General features: G+C 39.4%; 2 protein-coding genes and 1 long non-coding RNA gene across 3 annotated transcripts in view; 1 reads left to right on the top strand and 2 right to left on the bottom strand.

Moving 5' to 3' along the window:
* The window catches only part of LOC101851086 (kinesin-like protein KIF26B), a gene marked incomplete at its 5' end in the record, with an annotated part of 7128 nt that extends 4341 nt beyond the window's left edge, over nt 1-2787 (top strand). Inside the window, 3 exons of the mRNA XM_013079396.2 lie at nt 639-826; nt 1484-1704; nt 2027-2787. Coding sequence (XP_012934850.1) covers nt 639-826; nt 1484-1704; nt 2027-2185 — 568 coding nt within the window. The remainder of the gene's footprint in view (nt 1-638; nt 827-1483; nt 1705-2026) is intronic.
* Nucleotides 2788-8211: 5424 nt separating this feature from the next.
* Nucleotides 8212-11162, bottom strand: LOC106011097. The gene is made up of 2 exons (XR_001184650.1): nt 11043-11162; nt 8212-8999 (listed from the first exon to the last, which is right to left on the bottom strand). It is a non-coding gene; the product is annotated as an uncharacterized LOC106011097 (long non-coding RNA).
* Nucleotides 11163-13603: 2441 nt separating this feature from the next.
* Nucleotides 13604-19781, bottom strand: part of LOC101860135 — a gene marked incomplete in the record, with an annotated part of 27912 nt that continues 21734 nt past the window's right edge. The window contains 3 exon segments of the mRNA XM_005089103.3: nt 13604-15111; nt 15477-15591; nt 17081-17269. Of these exon segments, the coding sequence (XP_005089160.2) occupies nt 13853-15111; nt 15477-15591; nt 17081-17269 (1563 nt within the window).

Genomic DNA, 19781 nt, shown 5'->3' with positions numbered 1-19781 from the left:
TCTCTCTCTCTCTCAATCTCTTCCTTTCTCCTTACATATATCGCTTGTACAAAACGAGATTGTTCTTTCTACAAAATAAAAATGTTTTTTGTAGGGAAAAATAGTCGCGTTTAAGCACAAGGGTGTGTGTGTGTGTGTGTGTGTGTGTGTGTGTGTGTGCGTGCGATGGTGTGTCTCTCTCTCTCTCTCTCTCTCTCTCTCTGTGTCTCTGTCTGTCTCGGTCTGTCTCTGTCTCTCACTCTCTCTCTCTCTCACTCTCTCTCGCTCTCTCTCCCTGTCTCTTTCTCTGTTTTTCTCTCCCTCCTCTCTCTCTCTTCCTTTGCCTTTCTCTCTCTGTCCATCTCTCTTCATCTCTGTCCATCGGTCCATCTCTCTCTCTCTCTCTCTCTCTCTCTCTCTCTCTCTCTCTCTCTCTCTCTCTCTCTCACGTGAAATAATTTGCTGTTATTATTACTTTATTGTTACTATTTTGTATGCTTACTATCCTTATCATCATTATCAAAATATTGTTTTTGCTGTTGGTAGTTGTAATCATTTTGTTTTTCTATCTCTTCTGCTCTGGAAAAAAAATTAGTTTCTTCCTTTGTATTTTATTATGAAAATGTTTCATGGATTATATCTTCTACCCACTCCTTAAGCACCATCAGCACAGAGGTTCACCCCGGGAACAAGAGACCTGTTGCCAAGGTAGAGAACATCCATGGAGGGACCAGCAGTGGCTACGAGAGTATGTTACGAGACAGCGAGGCTACGGGGTCTTCATCTGGACATGAAGACAGTGGCAGCGAGTCTTCCACCGAAAATAAGAAGGGATCAAAACGGAAGGGTGAGTAACGAGTTGAAATTCAGTATAAGTGTGTATTTGTTGGAGCTGTGCTTCGTAACCACAGAGAGGTTGATGAGTCATTCTCAGGGGTTAGAAGGAGGTCAAGATACGCACACAAACACATACACACACACTCATGCATGTACACTTATGTGCGTGGTACACACACGCACACACACACACACACACACACACATACACACACACACACACACACTGCTATCTGACTATGGTGCTGGGTCAAACACCAGCTTTGTATTTGTCACAACGTTTGCATACAATATTACATCTATTTTTACAGTAGGTCACATTGTTTTGATATCGCTTTTTTTCCATAAAGTTCTTCTTAATTTCAACATATTATATAATGTTCAGTTTGATAGGTAATCTTTCATTGATTTCTCACTTTACATGTTTTTCCAGGCGCCTATTTGAATTTGTTAGCTACTTCTAGGTACCTACTTGTTCATTTTGAATTCTCAGTGTTAGACTCCGTCATACGTCAATTTTCAAAATAGTGTATGACCAAAAAAGTCTTACACTGTGTTGTCGATTTGTTTGTCTTGAGGACTGAAAATAAAATACAGTTTGTCATTTTGAGTAAAACGCAATCCTTGCAAACGCGACACGTCACACTCGGTTATTTTTGCTCTGCAGGAACAAAAAGGAGTCGGTCTGCTCCGGCACGGTCCAATGACAGCTCTCCACCATCCTCCAGTCAGCCCAGCCAGGCCGGGAGTCGGTCAGCAGGCCCAGCCCACAGGGCCTGGGTGGACACCAGGCATATTCACAAGGTCAAGGATGAGCCGTTAGAGCTGAAGAGATATGACCCCGAGGATGTAGAAAGAATGGGAAGGAGAAGGCAGGATGAAACTGAGGTAACGAAGAAACAATGATGAATAACGATCTGTATGTGTTAGTTCATGGTGTGAAAGTGGAGCTATTGTATATAGGAAATTCTTTAGAAATCTGACATCTGAATTTGACATTAACATGTTGGACCTCTATGTACACCTAACTTTTGCCTCCCAGAAATCATTCTGTTATAAGCATATCCATCGATTAAAAAAAACAAACCCTTTAAAACTTATTATGTTATTATTATTTTTATTATTATTATGACTGCTATTATTGTACTTGAATATATACCTTACATAACATTCAGTTAAACTAATGTGCTTATGTTTTACCTCTTCACAGGCTCGGTTGTCTCCAGAGAGTAATGGAAAAGATGATGAAGGTAGAGGAGATGTTGATCCCAAGGATAGAATAGAGATGGAGCAGAGTGGCTGGTCCTTTGACTGCAAGTTTCTTATGTGCTTCTCATGCAAGTCCCGGCAAAGGGCAGCAGATGTCTAGCAGGGAATACCAAGATGTATACATTAATGATTATATATCTGTCTCTCTTGTTAGGTGGTGGAAGGGATTTTATCCTCAAATAACAGAATCTGATGGGTTTTTAGTGTCTTACCATCCATCCACTTAACTTTTCCTCAAGTTGTCAACATTATTTATAAGAAAGAACTGTTTTCTGTGGTACTCTTCCAAAATATATTTTGTAACTTAAAAGTTGATACTAGGGGGCTATCAATAAAACAATGTGGAAACAAAATATCAAAATAAAGTTTGTAGTTATACAGAGAGTTGCTTTGTTTTGGACGTAAATTGTTTTCTGAGATCTGGACTTTGAAAGTTGAGGGATGTGTAACATATTAGTCTTTAAGGATGAGGAGATATTACCACAGTACTTTGTGTCATTAATTTGAAGGCTGTGTACGTTTTATTTTCTGTATGTATAACAGAGTTATGGTTTTGGCGTGCAAGTTTTGGATAGATGTCAAAAGAAAGATACTATACATAGAGGAGAAAGATTGAGAGAGAGAGAGAGAGAGAGAGAGAGAGAGAGAGAGAGAGAGAGAGAGAGAGAGAGAGAGAGAGAGAGAGAGAGAGAGAAATAGAGAGGGAGGGAAAGAAAGACTGAAAGAAAGAGAAATAGAGGGAGAGAGAGAAAGAGAGAGAGAGAAAGAGAGAGAGAGAAAGAGAAAGAAAGAGAGAGAGATAGAGAGATAGAGAAGAGAAGAATAGAGAGGTAAAGAGAGAGAGAAATGGAGAGAAAGAAGTTGACAGACAGATAAAAGACAGACAGAGACTGAGAGAGTGTCATAACGTTATTTTATTCTTTTGATTTTTTTCAAAAGAATTTTTTTATTTGGATATCTGTTGTCATGTTAATGTGTGTTTCTTGTTAGTCTTGTGTATGCATTTCCACTACAAAGACCTGCAATGTGGAAGTACAAATTATGCAATATCAAAATTTGACAAAAAAGCTGCTGGTGCATTTATATCCTCTTAAGTTTGTTATCTTTATAATGTTATTATTCTTTCATATATAATAATAACATTTGATCTGTTCATAGCAGGGTAACAAAATATGGGTCTTAGGCTTTGTGGGATGGTTCTGAGGGTGTGTGTGCGTATGCCTGTGTGATTTTTGTGGGTGCCAATGCATTTACACATATGTTTATGTTTTTGGCATGTTTGTGCATATGTGTAGGCTTGTTGGGGGGTGTTTGTTTGGGAAAAACAGACAGAGGTTATAAAGAGAGAGAAAGAGAGAGATCGAGAGAGAGAGAGGAAGAGAGAGAGAGAGAGAGGAAGAGAGAGAGAGAGAGGGAGAGAGAGAGAGAGAGAGAGAGAGAGAGAGAGAGAGAGAGAGAGAGAGAGAAAGAGAACATACTGGTATACATACGTTTGTATATATTTGGAAAAAGAAAAGAGGGTTGAGGCAGAGGTATCTTCAAGACAAGCACAATGAATTGACACTTTTAAAATGCGAATGCAGAGTCCTAAGAACTGTGATTTGAAGACATCTATCCATAGAAATAGGCGTTAAATACAAAATAAAGTACGATATTACAAGTCAAGCACAGCACATATAAACAAGGAGATGGGTGGAAAAATGTATTTTTGAGGAATATGATCACCATGCCTTATCATTAAGCAACTGGCTTCATTGCATTGTCCAACAATTATCATCCCTCAGAAACTGCAGCTTTATAAACTGTGCATTGAAATTGATATTTACCTGCCTAAGTGGCTAAATTTCATCAATAACTACAAAAATGTGTGTCCACATAATATTATGAACAGTAGAACACGAATTTTATTTTGTGTATCGTTTTTCAACGTTGAATAGCTCTACCTAGCTGCGCTGTACATAATATTCGTGTTAGCATTTAGATTGCTAGTTCTATTTATAGACAAGAAGTGTGAAATCGCTGTTAGTGTGCATCACTCTTGATGCTCAGAGTACCTTGAGGAACAATAGTACAGTTTTTTCAATGCCCTATCCTCTTTAGCAACACATGTATGTGGTGTCATTGCGCGTGGTGTGTATATTATGTATAATCGAACGTTTCCTCAGTGAAACCATAGCCACGTAGACATCTCCAGCATGTGGTGTATGATACATGTAAATGTAAGTCATAAGGCTGTAATGTTAATTTTGCTCTTTTTATTTTTTTAAAGAACGCACCTGTACTTGTGCAGATAGAATCATTTTGCTGATGGACTTTCGAAATTACAATACTACACTTTAAGGCGTTCTCTATCAGACAGATGTAAGCAGTTGTTTTGTCCTACCCTATTGCACATGTTTATTTCCTTTACTGTTTATCTATATTTATTACTTTCAACCCCGTAAAGTCTTTGAACTGCTTCATGCATACTCCCTTTTAGAAATAGTCTTCCTTCAGTATTTTTTGTTGGTACGTAGTGCTATGCATTTTTGTGACATTGTACTTGTATGATATGAATTTGTTTATGTAAACATTACTCCATGGACCTTGTAGATATGTAAGGAGCAATTTCATTGCTTTTTCGTTTTGTATCATTTAGCGTTCATCTTTAATTGTGAAATTGTGTATGATCATAAAGCAACACTTTCACTTCTGTATTTATTATACCTTCCTTGAACTGGTTACATACAGCAAAGTGAAAGTTTATTTTTATATTGGATTATTACTAATCCTGGGATGGTATCTTTTTCTGTAGCTATTTGTTTGTGTTTCCCCCATTATCCTGTTGTACAGTTTATTGTACTTGTGATATGGGGTAAATTCAATTGCAAAGTTTGGAAACTTTCATTTACATTGTCGTTCGACAAAAGCAAAACTGTAAAAACTATTACTGACATTTTGAATAAAAACTGTGCAATTTATAATCTCCTCAAAGGGTGTTGCAAAGCTTCAATACTTTGTTTGGTTTCAAAATGTTGCTATATTCAGATAGACGGACTCAGAATTTTGGATAGGCCTACTCATAAATAATTAGCTGGGGGTGGGGAGGGGGGGGGTTCATAAGGAGAATCAGTCCCAAACAAAACAGACAATAAACTAGTAATTGTATGGGTTAGGCCTACAATATATTTTTTTATGTAGGTGCTTTTATGCCCCATCGACACATTTTAGATAATTTAGGAGACAGGATTATGACCCTACTTGTTTGGGCCAACCTGGGCAATAAGGGATACAACACCCCAGCAGAAAGACTTACAAAGTCACTTGATAAAAATTCTCCCTACTCGGGCGGGAATCGAACTCAGGTCTCTTGCATACGACAGAGAGGTGCCTAATCGCTACACCATAGACGAAGGTTACAGGTTCAACATCCTGTCAACTGTAAAATTATCTCTGAGTTGCAACCTCTTAATTAAGCGTCAGTTTCAGACAAGACAGAAACAACAGGGGGGGGGGGGGGTGGTTGAGAGAAGAGATTTGAAAATTCCCGAAACAACTCAAGGTCAATACCTTTCCTTTGGAGATTTGAACCAGGGCCATTTGCAACAGAGCCGTGTGACACTAGCTGAACGAATGGCATGTCCTCACTCTGATGCAATCTACTTGTTCTGCTTCTTTTCTGAGTCGCAACTGCTTTTGTTTTTTTTAACCAGCGTTGTGGGTTGGAAGCCCGCTGCTGGCAGGTCCTATACTTTTTTCTTTCCCTTTGTTTTTTCTGTCTCTGTATGTTTGACTTGCTTTTTTTCTGAGCAATTCAGCATGCTGAAACCAAGAGATAACTTTGCTCGCAAGCTGTGAACATCTAAAAGTGGAAATGGGGCTTTTAAATGCGCAAAATGTGTCTCATTGACCATAACAGAAGCCACAAGTCATCTTAATCCTTTTGTTTCTTCTGTTCCACTTTCCGAAATATTATCGTCTGCGCATGGCGGATGATTGGCGAGTGCTCTCGACTCTGGTGTGGTTTGCGCCTTCTTTCCTATCAAACATCTATAATTTTGTGTTCGTTACTCTCTTGTAACACATCTTAGCTTCGACACGTATATTACCTTATTGTGTTGAAAGTGCCGTAAAACTCTTACTAAAACTAAAATAAGCAGACGCATTGGTCATCATCAGTCATTTTAAAATGAAACCCGGGTTTTTTTCACGCCTTCATCAAAACTATTATTTTGGAGGAGGGCTTCAAATCCTTGCTATGAGTGCCAACTTTCACAGAAAAAAGACTGAAACACTCGATAAAAATTCTCCCTACATAGGAATCGAACTTGGATTTGCTACATGAGACAACGAAGCACCTACCGCTGTACCATAGACGAGGGTTCTCCAGACATTGTTAGACGAAATACATGTATTGTTATTACAGGTTTTTATGCAGACTTAATTTTAATGGTCTTTGTTTTGTCGACGTGCTTCTCTTTACTAAAACATAAGCTGCATCAATCATCAGGTGGACTAGTTGTACAGGCTACTAAAACTCGACCCGATGTAAATACAGTCATATTAACTTTATGACACCGCAGAAAAAAGTCTATAAACTGGTAAAGAGAATAAAGCATTAAAAAAATAAACCATGTACTTCAAAACACCTGCATCTACAAACAAGAACGTACAAATTACATTTTAACTTTCTCGTGAACTGTTTCGAAATTGTTGGTTAAAATATTGAGTCTCACCAGTCATACTAAAACGTCGAAAATATTAATTGGAGACACCGGACATTAGGATCTATTTAACTCATCGTAGTCTGTAGCCAAAGAGACGAGTATTGTCGACACTGTTCAAGACTGCCACCAGCTATCAGGGAGAAAACTGGTTGCCATAGGCAGGTGGGCATCTTGGACGGTGCCATTAAAATACCCGTCAGAAATGAAAAAAGGGGAGGGGGGGGGGGTCGTTTGTACAAGTAATTTAGAAAAAGTGGCCATCCTAGCGAGTTCGAATATGAGTCAAATGACAGAGAGCTTAACCGGTTTTCCACAAACGCATGTTGGAAAAGATCTACCAGAGAGCATACAGTAAGATAAAACAGTTGAGATATCATAAGTTCAATGAGAATTTTTGCAACAACTTTAGAGTAGGTATCTCAAGGTCGGTTAAGTTTCTGGAAACCGTGCTTTTTGTCTTTTCTTAGCCTAAATAAATCATGTTGCCATGGGATTTTAAATCTAAAGCATGCACGCATGCACAGTCTTAAATCTTTTGAATTGGAATGGTGTCATGGTTCTTTTCTTCAATGTAGGTGTTTTACGCCCCAGTCTACACATTTTAGATTATTTAGATGGCAGGCTTCTGATTCTGCCTGTCAGGTTCAGCCCTGACTGAGAAGGAAGCAACGCCGCAGCAGAAAGACCGAGGTAATAGTAATTTCTTCCCACCCGGGAGACGAACTCGAGTCTCTTGAGTGAGACAGCAAAGCACGTATCACAGTATCACAGGTCTTTAATTGATTGTTTTATGGAAGTGTGAAATTGAACCTAAGGTTTCTCCATCTCAAGTGCTGTTCCAGAAAATCCCCCAAAACCTAGATAAAGAATCAAAATTACTCTCAGTAAAGAACCACTTAATTCCCCATCGAATCTGCACGTCACAAAATCCTATGGGCGTTATGGCGTCAACTTTAGCGCTCAGCATACATCCACAGAATTGCCTAATAATTATTTTAATACCAATCGGAAAAATGTCTCTGTAATTTAGCAATGACAAAAAAGGAGCACTGAGACTTGGTACCTCGCCACTTTCTCCAGTTGACAGGTTGCACCAACTGAGTACATTATCATGTTGTTCTGATTGTTGTTTGCTTCAGCTCATAATAATTAATTAAGCCTGCCTGCCCCTTTTTATACGTAGGCCTATTTGCTTTAAAAAAAAGCCTTGTCGTTTATCTATCCATCCATCTATCCATCCCCCCACCCATACGTCTGTCTTTCTGTTTGTGTCTGCCTGTCTGTCTTTCTCTTCTTCGACCTACTTTAGTGTTAGCCAAACATAATTCAACTCCAAAGATGTTTTGACTATTTTCTCTAACTTTATTTTCGAACATAGTAAAGGGTGGGAATACCAAAGAAATGATCGAAAGATTTCAGACTTTTTATATAAAAAACATTTAATTCATTTTTCGTGAAGTTCACCAAACTTCCTTCAGGCTTGACGCTGTGGAGTTCATATTCCTCCAATCCTGAAGTCTGACGATTCGCCAAAGAAGTCACTCTCCAGAGCCTTAGTCCAAATTAAAAATCTATTTAGTTCAGATGACAGGAACACATGGAACATGTACCATTCCCACCGCCTCTCCTGCCCTGCTTCTGCGTGCAGGTTTTTCTGCTCCTTAATCTTTTTCTCAAAGCCCTCTCTGCCATCTCCTGTCTGTACGCCCGCATTCGCTGGTGGTGTTTGTAGATGAAAATATACCACGTGATAAAACACAGGGGCAGCAGAATGCTGAACAGGTCGTCAGACTCGCAAAAGAAGGAATGGAAAGAGTCAAGGAAGCTCAGCGTTAAGTATTTTGGCATCGCAGATCTTTAGGCTGGGTCACGACATAGTCGAACATCGAAAAGCTATGTAGGAGCCTACAGGTTGTTCAAGATACTTATTGCTGTTGCTGACGCTGTTGCTGTTACTCTTGCTGTTGCTGAGGAGCTTAAGGATTTGCTTTCACTGTTTTCAATTTGTTCCTAGATGTATATCAATTTTGTGTATAAAAGTAAAAGATGGTTTATGATTTCTGCGGAGTAAGTCGGAAAAGTGACCTCATTCGAAGGGTGCCAAGGTCCAAAGAAATGCAGAGTTCTGAAGATTGTGATTGTACTTGGTGCGATTTTTCTGCCGTCGCTTATTGCTGGCCATGGGTCACCTACCAAAGAGCGATGACGCTGTAATATAAGACAAAACATAGGAAATGTATATCATGTCTACAGCGACTGTTGTGTCCAGTTTATGGAAACTCAGTACGATAAGGTCCACTTTTGTCATACCCCCCCCTTTTTTTTAAATCAAAAAGAAATATCCAGATTGAAAGCACAGTAACAGTAAGGTCCAGACAAGCAGAGGGACGCAAGACTCGACAAATCTCGTACCTAAAACCTTACACAATAAACACCTGTAATGTTTATCTTCTGAATTATCACTTAGGCTCCCTCATGGCGAGAAAGAGTGACGTTACTTGGCGGTGAGGGAATAACAGGTAAAAATATCTTATTGGCATACTCACATAGTGCAATGAGTGTTAACTTCCCCTTGTGTGAGTTGGGTTTATAATGGGTGATTTAGCAACATTTCCACCCCCCCCCCCACACACACAAAAAGATACTGACTGACTGCTGTTAGCCATGAGTCGAAAGATAAAACTGGGAAGTGACCGCGTGGCAGCGATAATGACTTTGGTAGTTTTAGCAGTGTCGAGTCACCTCTTACAACATGATCACGCCATAATGCAAGTTAGGAACTTCGTCAGAATACAATAATGTGTAATATCTTTTCATCTGTCGTTGCTCTTAACTACGTTAATAGTACATGTGGTAATAATAAATATGCACATTATCTTTTGTTCATGTTGTGAACCATAAAAATGGACATGATAGGATTGTAATCCATTCATATCTTCAAACTGAATAAGATAAACGGAAAAAAATAAGTGCAAACATATCCTAGTGAACCCAGTGAACTACTCTACATATTTAAAAATGTTTTGAAAAGGATCCTCATTGTTTATGGTTTTCTCACAAAGGCAACAACTTGGGAATATTGAAAACATTGGCATCAAAGATAACAAATCATTCAAAGGAAGGTAACCATTCAGCAACCACAACAGCAAGAAAAACCAAGCATTTATCTCCCTTTACACAAGAATCGACTTGACAAAATCCTGAAGCTGGACATAACTACCTGTACCGGAATTACAAGTATTATGTACCTTAGTACATATTATGGACTTAAATCTATGTATAATGAGAAAGGATACAAGGGCTCCGATGTCTAGGCTTCCATATGGGTGGATGGATTTATTGGAGAAGAGGGGGAGAGAGTTGAGTTAGTAGTTGACCGAAGTGAGAAACGGAGAAGGCAGGTCAAACACTTATTTGGAAAGTGCAGTCGAATCTGCTGTAACGACCACCCGTCCAAGATTATCACATGTACAAAAGATCACTTTCCACTCCAGCCTCCCCCTTCTCCTTTTGTCTTTGTTGTTGTAATATATCCTAATAAAGTTGTCTAAGAGGACGACACCTGGTGGTAATTTCGGACAGGTTCGACTGTAAAATATTATTGTTACTGTTTTGAAGTACCTGTCAGAATAATCTGCTGGTCCTATTGATTAAATTTAAGAAAATGAAGAAGAGAATTAAGAATTCCGGTTTGTTGCATCTCTCATCATAGCCAATTCATAGGCTTTGGATATCATAATATTTTGATGTTGCTTATATATCTTTGGTAAAGACTTATTAACCCAGATGAATTTTATTTTATCCGACTCGTATTTTATATCAGATTCGAACACATCTGAGTCAAACGCATATATGTAGCAGCTTTTGTTCTGGGGTTGGTAAATAACATCACTGCCTCTCCCCCTCGACAAACTCATATGTACACTCACGCGTGCGCACGCAAACACACATACACACACACACACACACATACACACACACACACACACACACACACACACACACACACACACACACACACACACACACAAACACACGTATGCAAGCACACACCCTCACATACATACATATACAAATAAAACGTCATTCTGACTTGAAAATTAAAAATAAACAGAACAAAAACAATAAAATATAGAATCTAATAGGAGGACCGCATGATCTATAACCTAAATTAGCCATTGACCTACAAAATCATTAGGTCTTTTATAATGGAAGTGCCAACTACAAATCTAATACACGGACCAACATTACCCGAAACAACAGGGCCCTTTGTACAAGTAGTGCACAGGTTTACCTATACTGTGCCAGCCCCTGATGTTTTGAAAATTGTGTGAGATTCCATTTCTGAATAAAAGTTACTATAATGGTGCGGAAGCGGAACTCCATAAAATACATAGATCAATAAGTTACACCACAACAGCGCCAAGCAGAATTTTGGGGAATTTCCTGTTTAAAAACCAAATGTTCTGCATCAAGATGGCAAGATTATTATTAATTTGTTGGAGTAAATAAAAGTACATCAACATTATAATCGTATAAAACTCATCTATTTGGGGGGAAAAGTAGGACAGGTGGACAGTTGGCGAGTGCTCTAATGTGGTTTGCTCCTTCTTTCTTATTAAAATGTGTATCGTCCTTATATCCTTTTCTTTTTTCTGTGTCTGTTTCCTCTGATATTTGGCACCTCTATGATCTTATTGTGTTGTAAGTGCCGTCAAACTTTTATTAAAACTAAAACAAAGCACGACAGGTAGATAGAAATAATAGAGGGAAAGAAAAGATGGTGGACCTACAATTGACACTCTCCAACCACGCATTGGCACACATTTCCCCTCGTAAACGTAATTGTCTCAACTTTTACCTGAAAGAACTCAGGAAAAGGAAAGATGGAGACATTATTTCTCTCCCACAAAACTAGACTAGTATCTGCATAGAAATTATAGTTTTGTGGAATGGTTGATCCTGTAAATGGGAACAGACAAAGAAACTCTTGAGAAAACGAGTTGAAGATTTCTAAAAAGGATGGGGATTTCTGTTTCAAAACTACTGTGATCGAATGAATCAAAGCATATTTTTGGAAGCAAAAATTCAAGGAGACTTAGCGGTGTCTGTCGACCTCTTGTGGTCACACATTATGCTTACACAATAGTTCGTACTTATGTGGACAGAAAAAGACGTGAAGAAGTCTTGAGATCAAATATTTATTTTATTACAAGCAGTATATTAGCGTCAACTCATCAAAACTAGACAGCAGAAAGCACTTATTTTCACATTAAATAGTATGAAACTTTGAAGTGGCATACATTTACATTCTCAACGACATGTTAATACGTGTACAAAAACAAGATTCATGAAGTCATACTTTTCAAAATGCTCAATTAATATCGTTTTATCTTTTCAGCGTTTAATTTGTTTTATTGGAAATCCGATTGTCTATGTATCCATCCACCACAACAACTGGGTTGGGTTTGGATACGGCATTCCCGCCGACAGGTGGATAATATGCTTAATTGAAAACATATTAATAAAACGAAAAAAAAACAAAATAAACAAAAAAATACCCCAAACACAAACAAACAAACAAACAAACACATTTCAGCCACCCCCCCCTCCCATTTACCCCAACGGGGATTGAACTTACATCACCTGAGTACAACAACAAAAATCCTTCCCATTACACGTTATTTTGTGTCGCGACGTTTTGCTGTGTATCCGTGCATGTCTATAATGTCCATTTTTGGCCTCTTCGTTCCTAACGTTCAATGTAAAGCTTGAGACAAAAAGGTAATCGTATTGCAAGAAATTCTCTGAGCAAAGGTAGAGCCAAATCCATAGCTACATCCAACACATAAAGCTTACTGCCAGCAAAAAAGTAGACAAAAAAGAAAGCTTAAAAAATCACTTTTAAATGGGATACACTGTACCAATGAAGTAGGAACGGAGTCTTAAAATGTTACACAAAAATATTATACATATAAATAATGCCCTTCAGTTGATGATAGGGGTGCGACACACACTTCCCCCAAAACGCCCTCAAATCACGTCATAAAACTGCTCATCTCTTAATGGGAAGGCGACTAAGTACTTTGGTACTTGTACAAACAATTTTTCGCCTATCGCAAGCTGATCGAGTGCTATCTTATACCGACTCCAGTTTCCGACTCTGTTGAGTATTTGTCACAGCTGACAAGACCATTGAAAAACCGTCCATTTGAGCCCAAATTTATTACAGTAACCGCCAGTGTTCCGTAGGGTTTTAGGCTCATGTTGTACTAACCCCCATTTTAGCGTCTGCAATTTAGCACTTTCAGAGATATCAAAAGGGTGAAAAATATGATTCAGTACAAGATAGCACTAAGTTCACACATATTTTGTTTAGCAAATCCTCAACATGCGCTGTCTTAGTTTGTTTAGTCTCACATCTCTGTTGCAGCACCCCCCCCCCCCCTCTCATTTATTTTGTGCGTGTGTGAAAGTGCATAATAGTGTGTGTGTGTGTGTGTGTGTGTGTGTGTGTGTATGTGTGTGTGTGTGTGTGTGTGTATGTATGTATGTGTGTTTGCGTGCATGTGTGTGCTTGAGTGCGCGTATGTAATTACATCGTATGTGCATGCGTGTGCAGGTGTATACTATGTGTGTGATTGGGGGTGGGGGGGGGGTGCAGTTGTGAGTATGCTTGTGTCAATACTTTCACTGTCAATAATGTATCGCTACTGTGATTCGTATTTACCAGTTCCTGGGTTTTTCCTTATACTCTTCATTCACACCCCCCCCCCCCCAAAAAAAAATAATATATATTTGTAGTTTTATCATTTCGTTTCAAAACGATCCGTACAGAGATGAGACGGTCCATTCTCTGTTTTTATCACGTTTACTTAGGGTAAAAATTTAACTGTCCAAATGTGAGTATTGAGACTGATCGCGAGCCTTTGTGAAACAAGCACTTGGACAGCAAAAGACGTTGTCCGGTCTATCAAACGCATTTTACATTCAATATTATTTCCTTACGCCAAAACTGGGTTCTTTTTCATACATTAGAATCGAGTTCACACACATGTGTGTCACGTGTACGTATCTGCCATATTGGCATTGTACCCACTTCCGTTTCCGGAGAGCTTCTCATTGTCAGATTCTGAACCAGTCTTCCTAAAGCCAGTTACTACAATAGTAGGATTCTTTGTTGAGTTACGAGCTACCCCTCCAATTTTGAATGAAGTAACATCCTTGCTATTGGGCCGATCTTCACAGCAAAAGGTGAACAAAAGTCCTGAAATTCTGCGGGTCAAAATCAGAGCGATGAATATGTAAACCCCAAGAAGGCACTGAAATACGATAAATATGATTCTGATTATCGGAGACGGCATCGAAACGCTGATTAAGTAGAATGTCCAGGCAATGAATGCCAAAACAGTGGCTCTGATGTAAAAGTGAACGTGTCTTTCATCGGTGATGTTTGTCTCAATGTCTTTGTTTTGTCGAAGTGACGCGTAAGTTAAGCAAAACAGAGTGAGATTTATTATTATTATGATTATCGATGGGATGAATAAGGCAGTCCATGCACCAGTTTCTGAACTCAGGAGGCATATTGCAAGTTTACCGTACCCAATGTGGGATCCGTTCTCATCAAGAGCTACATTGACTACAATGACGATTACTACCACTACAATTGGAGCAAAAATTACGAAAAAGACATACAGCAGGAAGGTTCTATTCTCGCGGGGAATGTTTGCAGATAAATGCATTGTCGTGAAAATAGCATACACATGATACGAACATACAAGGAGAGCACAGTGAAGACAGAGGGCGAAATAATGGCTAACAACGCCCACTATTCCGCAAGAATCGCTGACGTCATCAATTACGTAACCGACAAGTAAAGCAGAATGGCAGCACAACAGGGAAGATATAAGAACCATATTGTTCTTTCCGGGAAGCGTTCTGAGCACGGCAAATACCAAATAAACAATAAGACACAAGATTAAACAAAAAATAGATATAGGGAGCAGAGCGTAAGCAAGTATCGTCTCTTCCATCGTCCGACGCCGTCCCTCCCCTTTTACTTTGGGAAGGAAGTCCTCCAAACAGATAGTGACGTTTCCTTCGAGATCCATGATGAAGCGGTCGTTGGAGAGTTTGTCCTCGGGATCCCGCCACGCCAATGTGAGCTCGCATCCTGGTCCGGCCACGGCGTACTCGTGCGGGAAGAGGCGCACGTGAGGACAGGCGATGAGGCTGGAGAGCCGGATAAATGGAGGGGTCTCGGATACTTGGTCTTGGGAGTTGGGGTCTGGAGTTGTGGTTCCAACCCGCATGATCCCATCTGAAAGGAAGAAACGGCATACTTTTTAGTAGAGGACTACACATTGCAAACATGCTGCAACTCTGTGTATTTTATGACTAATAAGCGGGTCTAAGAAGTTCAGAAGGATTTGATTGGGTAGACATTCTGTGTGAGGGAATACATGATCATAAATAAACATTTTATCTACAGACTGTTGTACACACCAAGACAAGCATTGTAACTCGAATTTAGGAATTTTTTTCGAAATAAGTAAGGTCTTTACTTGTGTGTACGCGCACAAGAAGAAAAACACATGTACACACACACACACACACACACACACACACACACACACACACACACACACACGATACACTTCTAAACGAACAATCAAAGGACAGTACCTTCCCTCTGCTCCAGGTGATTGTTCGCGACAATAGTGATACACGGAGACAGCGAGTAGGGCGAGCGCCTTCTGGATGGGTGCATCACGTGCCAGGGAATTTCATTAGGAAAAGCCTGAGGAAAAGACAGACATTGGACATGGTTCATCTTGCAAAGGCATATCCCAGTACAAATAAACATTTATACAACCATTACCCACACTTTAACCCTCTGCGTACGTCATGTTTCACTATCGTATCCATACGACGTGGGAAACTGTGCCACCACTTTCCAAAGAGGAAATTTACTCGTTAATCCTATCCGTACGCTTTGCATAGCTGTCTGTCAAAATGATTTTTTTGAGAAATATTGAAAGTTTCAAAGAGATCTTCGTACTAGAAGTATTCTAAAATGTGAAGAATACAACCCTGGAGGTACAAAATGACTCCAGGACGTACTGATAAGGTTAACAAGTAAGGGTGTCTTTAAAGAACAAGTGACTGTAGTGTCGAAGTTCGGCGCAGTGCATTTGGCACGCATGGAACCCAAGCTCGAGTCCTGTGGGCGGAGATTTTTTTAAAATTGAGTATCTCGGTCTTTCTGCTTGGACCGTGTGTCCTTCTCAGCCCGGGTTAACCCTAACAGAAAAAGTCGAAACCCTTCTCCTAATTAAACGATCTAAAATGTGATTGGAGCGTAAAATATCTACATCTAAACAAAAATCTACAAATTGGATAATTTTGTTATGTTCTATTGACAGTGTTTTTATGGTTTGAGTATGACGTCATATTATCAGTATGTAGCAGACTTTGATGTAAGGCAAAGACTGCCCATTATAGATAGACAATAAGTTATATTTCAATAAAAGTAAGTTTATTATGACTTCGCTCGGGTGTGGTTCGTTGGTTTGGGTGGGAGAGGTAAAGGTTATAAGATTGGGGGGACAAGTGGGTTTTTAAAAATAAAAAACACAACAGAAATAAGCAGAACAGTAAGGGGATAGCTAAAAGAAAAACAAAAAAAAGAACAAGTAAAATGTCAGATCAGTAGAAAGTAAGAGGGTATGCTGTAAATAGAGAAATAGCTGACAGCCAGATATTATGTTATATATATATATATATATATGTATATATATATATATATATATATATAATTTGCGTTTGTGTGTGTGTGTGCGTGTTTGTGTGTGTGTGTGTGTGTGTGTGTGTGTGTGTGTGTGTGTGTGTGTGTGTGTGTGTGTGAGAGAGAGAGAGAGAGAGAGAGAGAGAGAGAGAGAGAGAGAGAGAGTGTCTAGCACACACACACGCACAAACATGGAGGAAGAGAGGGAAAGAGACAGAGAGAAAGGCAGAGAGAGAGGGAGAGAGAGAGAGAGAGAGAGAGAGAGAGAGAGAGAGAGAGAGAGAGAGAGAGAGAGAGAGAGAGAGAGAGAGAGAGAGAAAGAGAAAAGAGAGAGCTAGACAGCCAAACAATCAGAAAGAGACTAAGGATGAATAGAAAGAGACATACAAACAGACAAACAAACAGACAGACAAACAGACAGACAGACAGACAGACAGACAGACAGACAGACAGACAGACAGACAGTCGGGGGCGCCAACATTCTGTTCCCCACACTCCACACCTGTAACGACATATTCCAGGTACGAGTAGCGATGGTGAAGTTTGAATAGCACACTTCTTGTAGGGATCTCTGCAGCGACGCCTGGTCAGTGATGGAAAGGGAGATAAGTCGAACGTAGACGCCCAGGTCGCTGGCTGTTTGGCTGCAGCGGCCCTCATCGTCGGTTCGGTTGAATGCCATCGCGAAGTCCTTTGGAGAGGGGGAAAAAATAAAAGTGCATCCGAGTCAAGGACAGGGGCTGTGGATCTTGGTGGTGCCTGGTGTTATTTTCTTTGCTTTTGTTGTTCCTGTAGCTGCTGCTGCTGCTGTTGTTTATTGCTGCTGTGCATTTTGCTGCTGTTGTGTTTTTTTATGTCTTTGTACTTTGTTGATTGTTAGCGTGCTCTTTATTGCTTCTGTGCTTTTTGCTGTCAATGTGTTATTTTTTTTATAACTGCTGCTTCTGCTGTTGCTGTGCTATTTTACTGCTGCTGCGCTTTTTGTAGCTGCTGTGTTGATGTTGTTGGGGGTTTTTTTTGGGTTTCTGCTGTGCTTCTATAAATTTGATGTTTTTTACAAATCAACCCATGACTTTTCTGCCCTGCCCAAGGCTCGTGTTCTTCATCAGTATCATTCAAAAGATGGATGTAGACAATTTTGCATTGACAAAGTGCAGAGATATCAATGAATATTAATTTAAAAATTTAATCATTGCCTTCCGACAAGCATACAAGATTTTCCCATGACTCGTTTTGTTATCAATCGAGATTGTTATGACCTAGTGTAGCTGTGCCATTTGAGTATTGATCAGCATAGTACTTGTTATAATCTGTTTCCAATACAGTGCATGCTATAAGCTCATAATAATCATACCTTGCTCGAAATCACGAACCTTTCTGTGAGAGCATGTCTCTTGCAAAAGTTTAGGGTAGACAATCATTAAACTGATTAAAAATGTCCCTCCTACCTCTTTTTTGCCTTTTCATATTCCGCTGATTCAAGCTACAGCAGTTCACAGACCTGCCATCAAATCTTTTACCGAATCAAATGAGCCAAAATTCCTGACCAAAGCATTTTTGACTGAAATGATCACTGTTGTGTATGCTCACTTAGATATTTAATTTATATAAATTATTGTTTAATAATCATAATTAACATTATTAGAGTTTAATATTTATAATATTTTTTCGAAAGCAGGGTCCTTTACTACAATGTATACGTTGGGGTCCATACAGTGCGAAACCAATTTAGAGAAGTGAAAAAAACACGGATTTATCTACATTGGTCGCAAATTGAACCAGTTGCATGTTAGTCAAGTTCGTAATCATACATGCTACAGAGGTTGGCAAATCTTTCCCGTAAACGTTTAACAATATGCTTTTAAAAAGTCCTGTGTCCCATAGTGTACACCAGTTAAATGCACTGTAAATTATTTATAATTTGAGTAGTTCTACTGGGCATAATAAAAATATGTGTAAACTGACAGTGAGGAAAAAAACCAACAATTCTTTTTTGTCATGAATCCGAGTATAAAAATGTAACTCAAAAGCTAAAATAATGGCGTCCTAATAATCGATCAGCAGAACAATCCCTTATGATACTGATTCAAAGCGAATGTTCGTATGGTTCAGTTTTGGATTCATAAAAATGATGCGTGGTGGTTGGCGGGTGCTCTGGTGTGGTTTGCTCCTATTTTCCTACCAAACGTCTATCGTCCTGATCTCTCATCTTTGTTACTCTCTTGTAACACCTCTAATCTCCAGCACTTATATGACCTTATTGTGTTGAAGTGCCATAAAACTCTTACTTAGAGTAAAAAATGATGCACCTCTTACTCTCAAACCCACACCCCACATTCGCGACATGTTACCTGATAGAAAGAACTGAGATCGTTTTTTTTTTCTTCTTTTAATTGGTATTTTTTGGTATCATGTTGATCCCAAAAGTAAAATCAATAAATACATTACATGTTTGATTAACAGTGCCCAATATTAACAAAATTCATTCACTCAAACACACGTTAGAATCAATGACTACAAGTCAAATCTTGGTCTGAAAATGTTACAACGTTCGCTTTCAGGTGTGATGGGTTCTTTAAGCAGAGTAAAAAAACAACAAACTTTCACTGCCAATCATTTGCCCCACTTCTGATCTGCCAACCTCATCTGTTTACTATCAGATCGATCAAGACCTGCTGTTTTTGGCGCCCGGCGGCGTCTCTTAGGATTCCACCCAGGTCATTTGTTAAGTGCCTCTCTGCCACATAGGGAACACTACAAGTTAGACCGGAAATTAATACCGTCAGAGAAACCGTTTTCAGAGAGATTGAACTAATGAGAGAGGGAATGGAAAGAGAGAGAGAGAGAGAGAGAGAGAGAGAGAGAGAGAGAGAGAAAGAGAGAGAGAAAGAGAGAGAGAGAGAGAGAGAGAGACGAATGGGGTGTAGAGACAGAGGAAGAAACAACGACATTCTAGAGGGTTTGGGGAAGGGGTGAGAGGTGGAACTTCTAAATATTATAGTTATCAGCCGAACATTTGGACTGGGAAAGTTAAGAATTTTGCTGATATGCGGAAGGTTGCTGTTCGAGTTCGAGATAGTTGCCTTTGTTGTGCAGCACGCAATGGTGCTCGGGCGTTTGTGTTGACTGTATCCATGCGTGCGGGCGTGCGTGCGTGTGTGCGTGTGTTTGTGTTTGTGTGTGTAACTGTTTGTGTGTGTGTG

Source organism: Aplysia californica, unplaced genomic scaffold (genome assembly GCF_000002075.1).
Source record: "Aplysia californica isolate F4 #8 unplaced genomic scaffold, AplCal3.0 scaffold00003, whole genome shotgun sequence".
Lineage (NCBI taxonomy): Eukaryota > Metazoa > Mollusca > Gastropoda > Aplysiida > Aplysiidae > Aplysia > Aplysia californica.
This window is presented reverse-complemented; position numbering and strand designations above follow the sequence as displayed.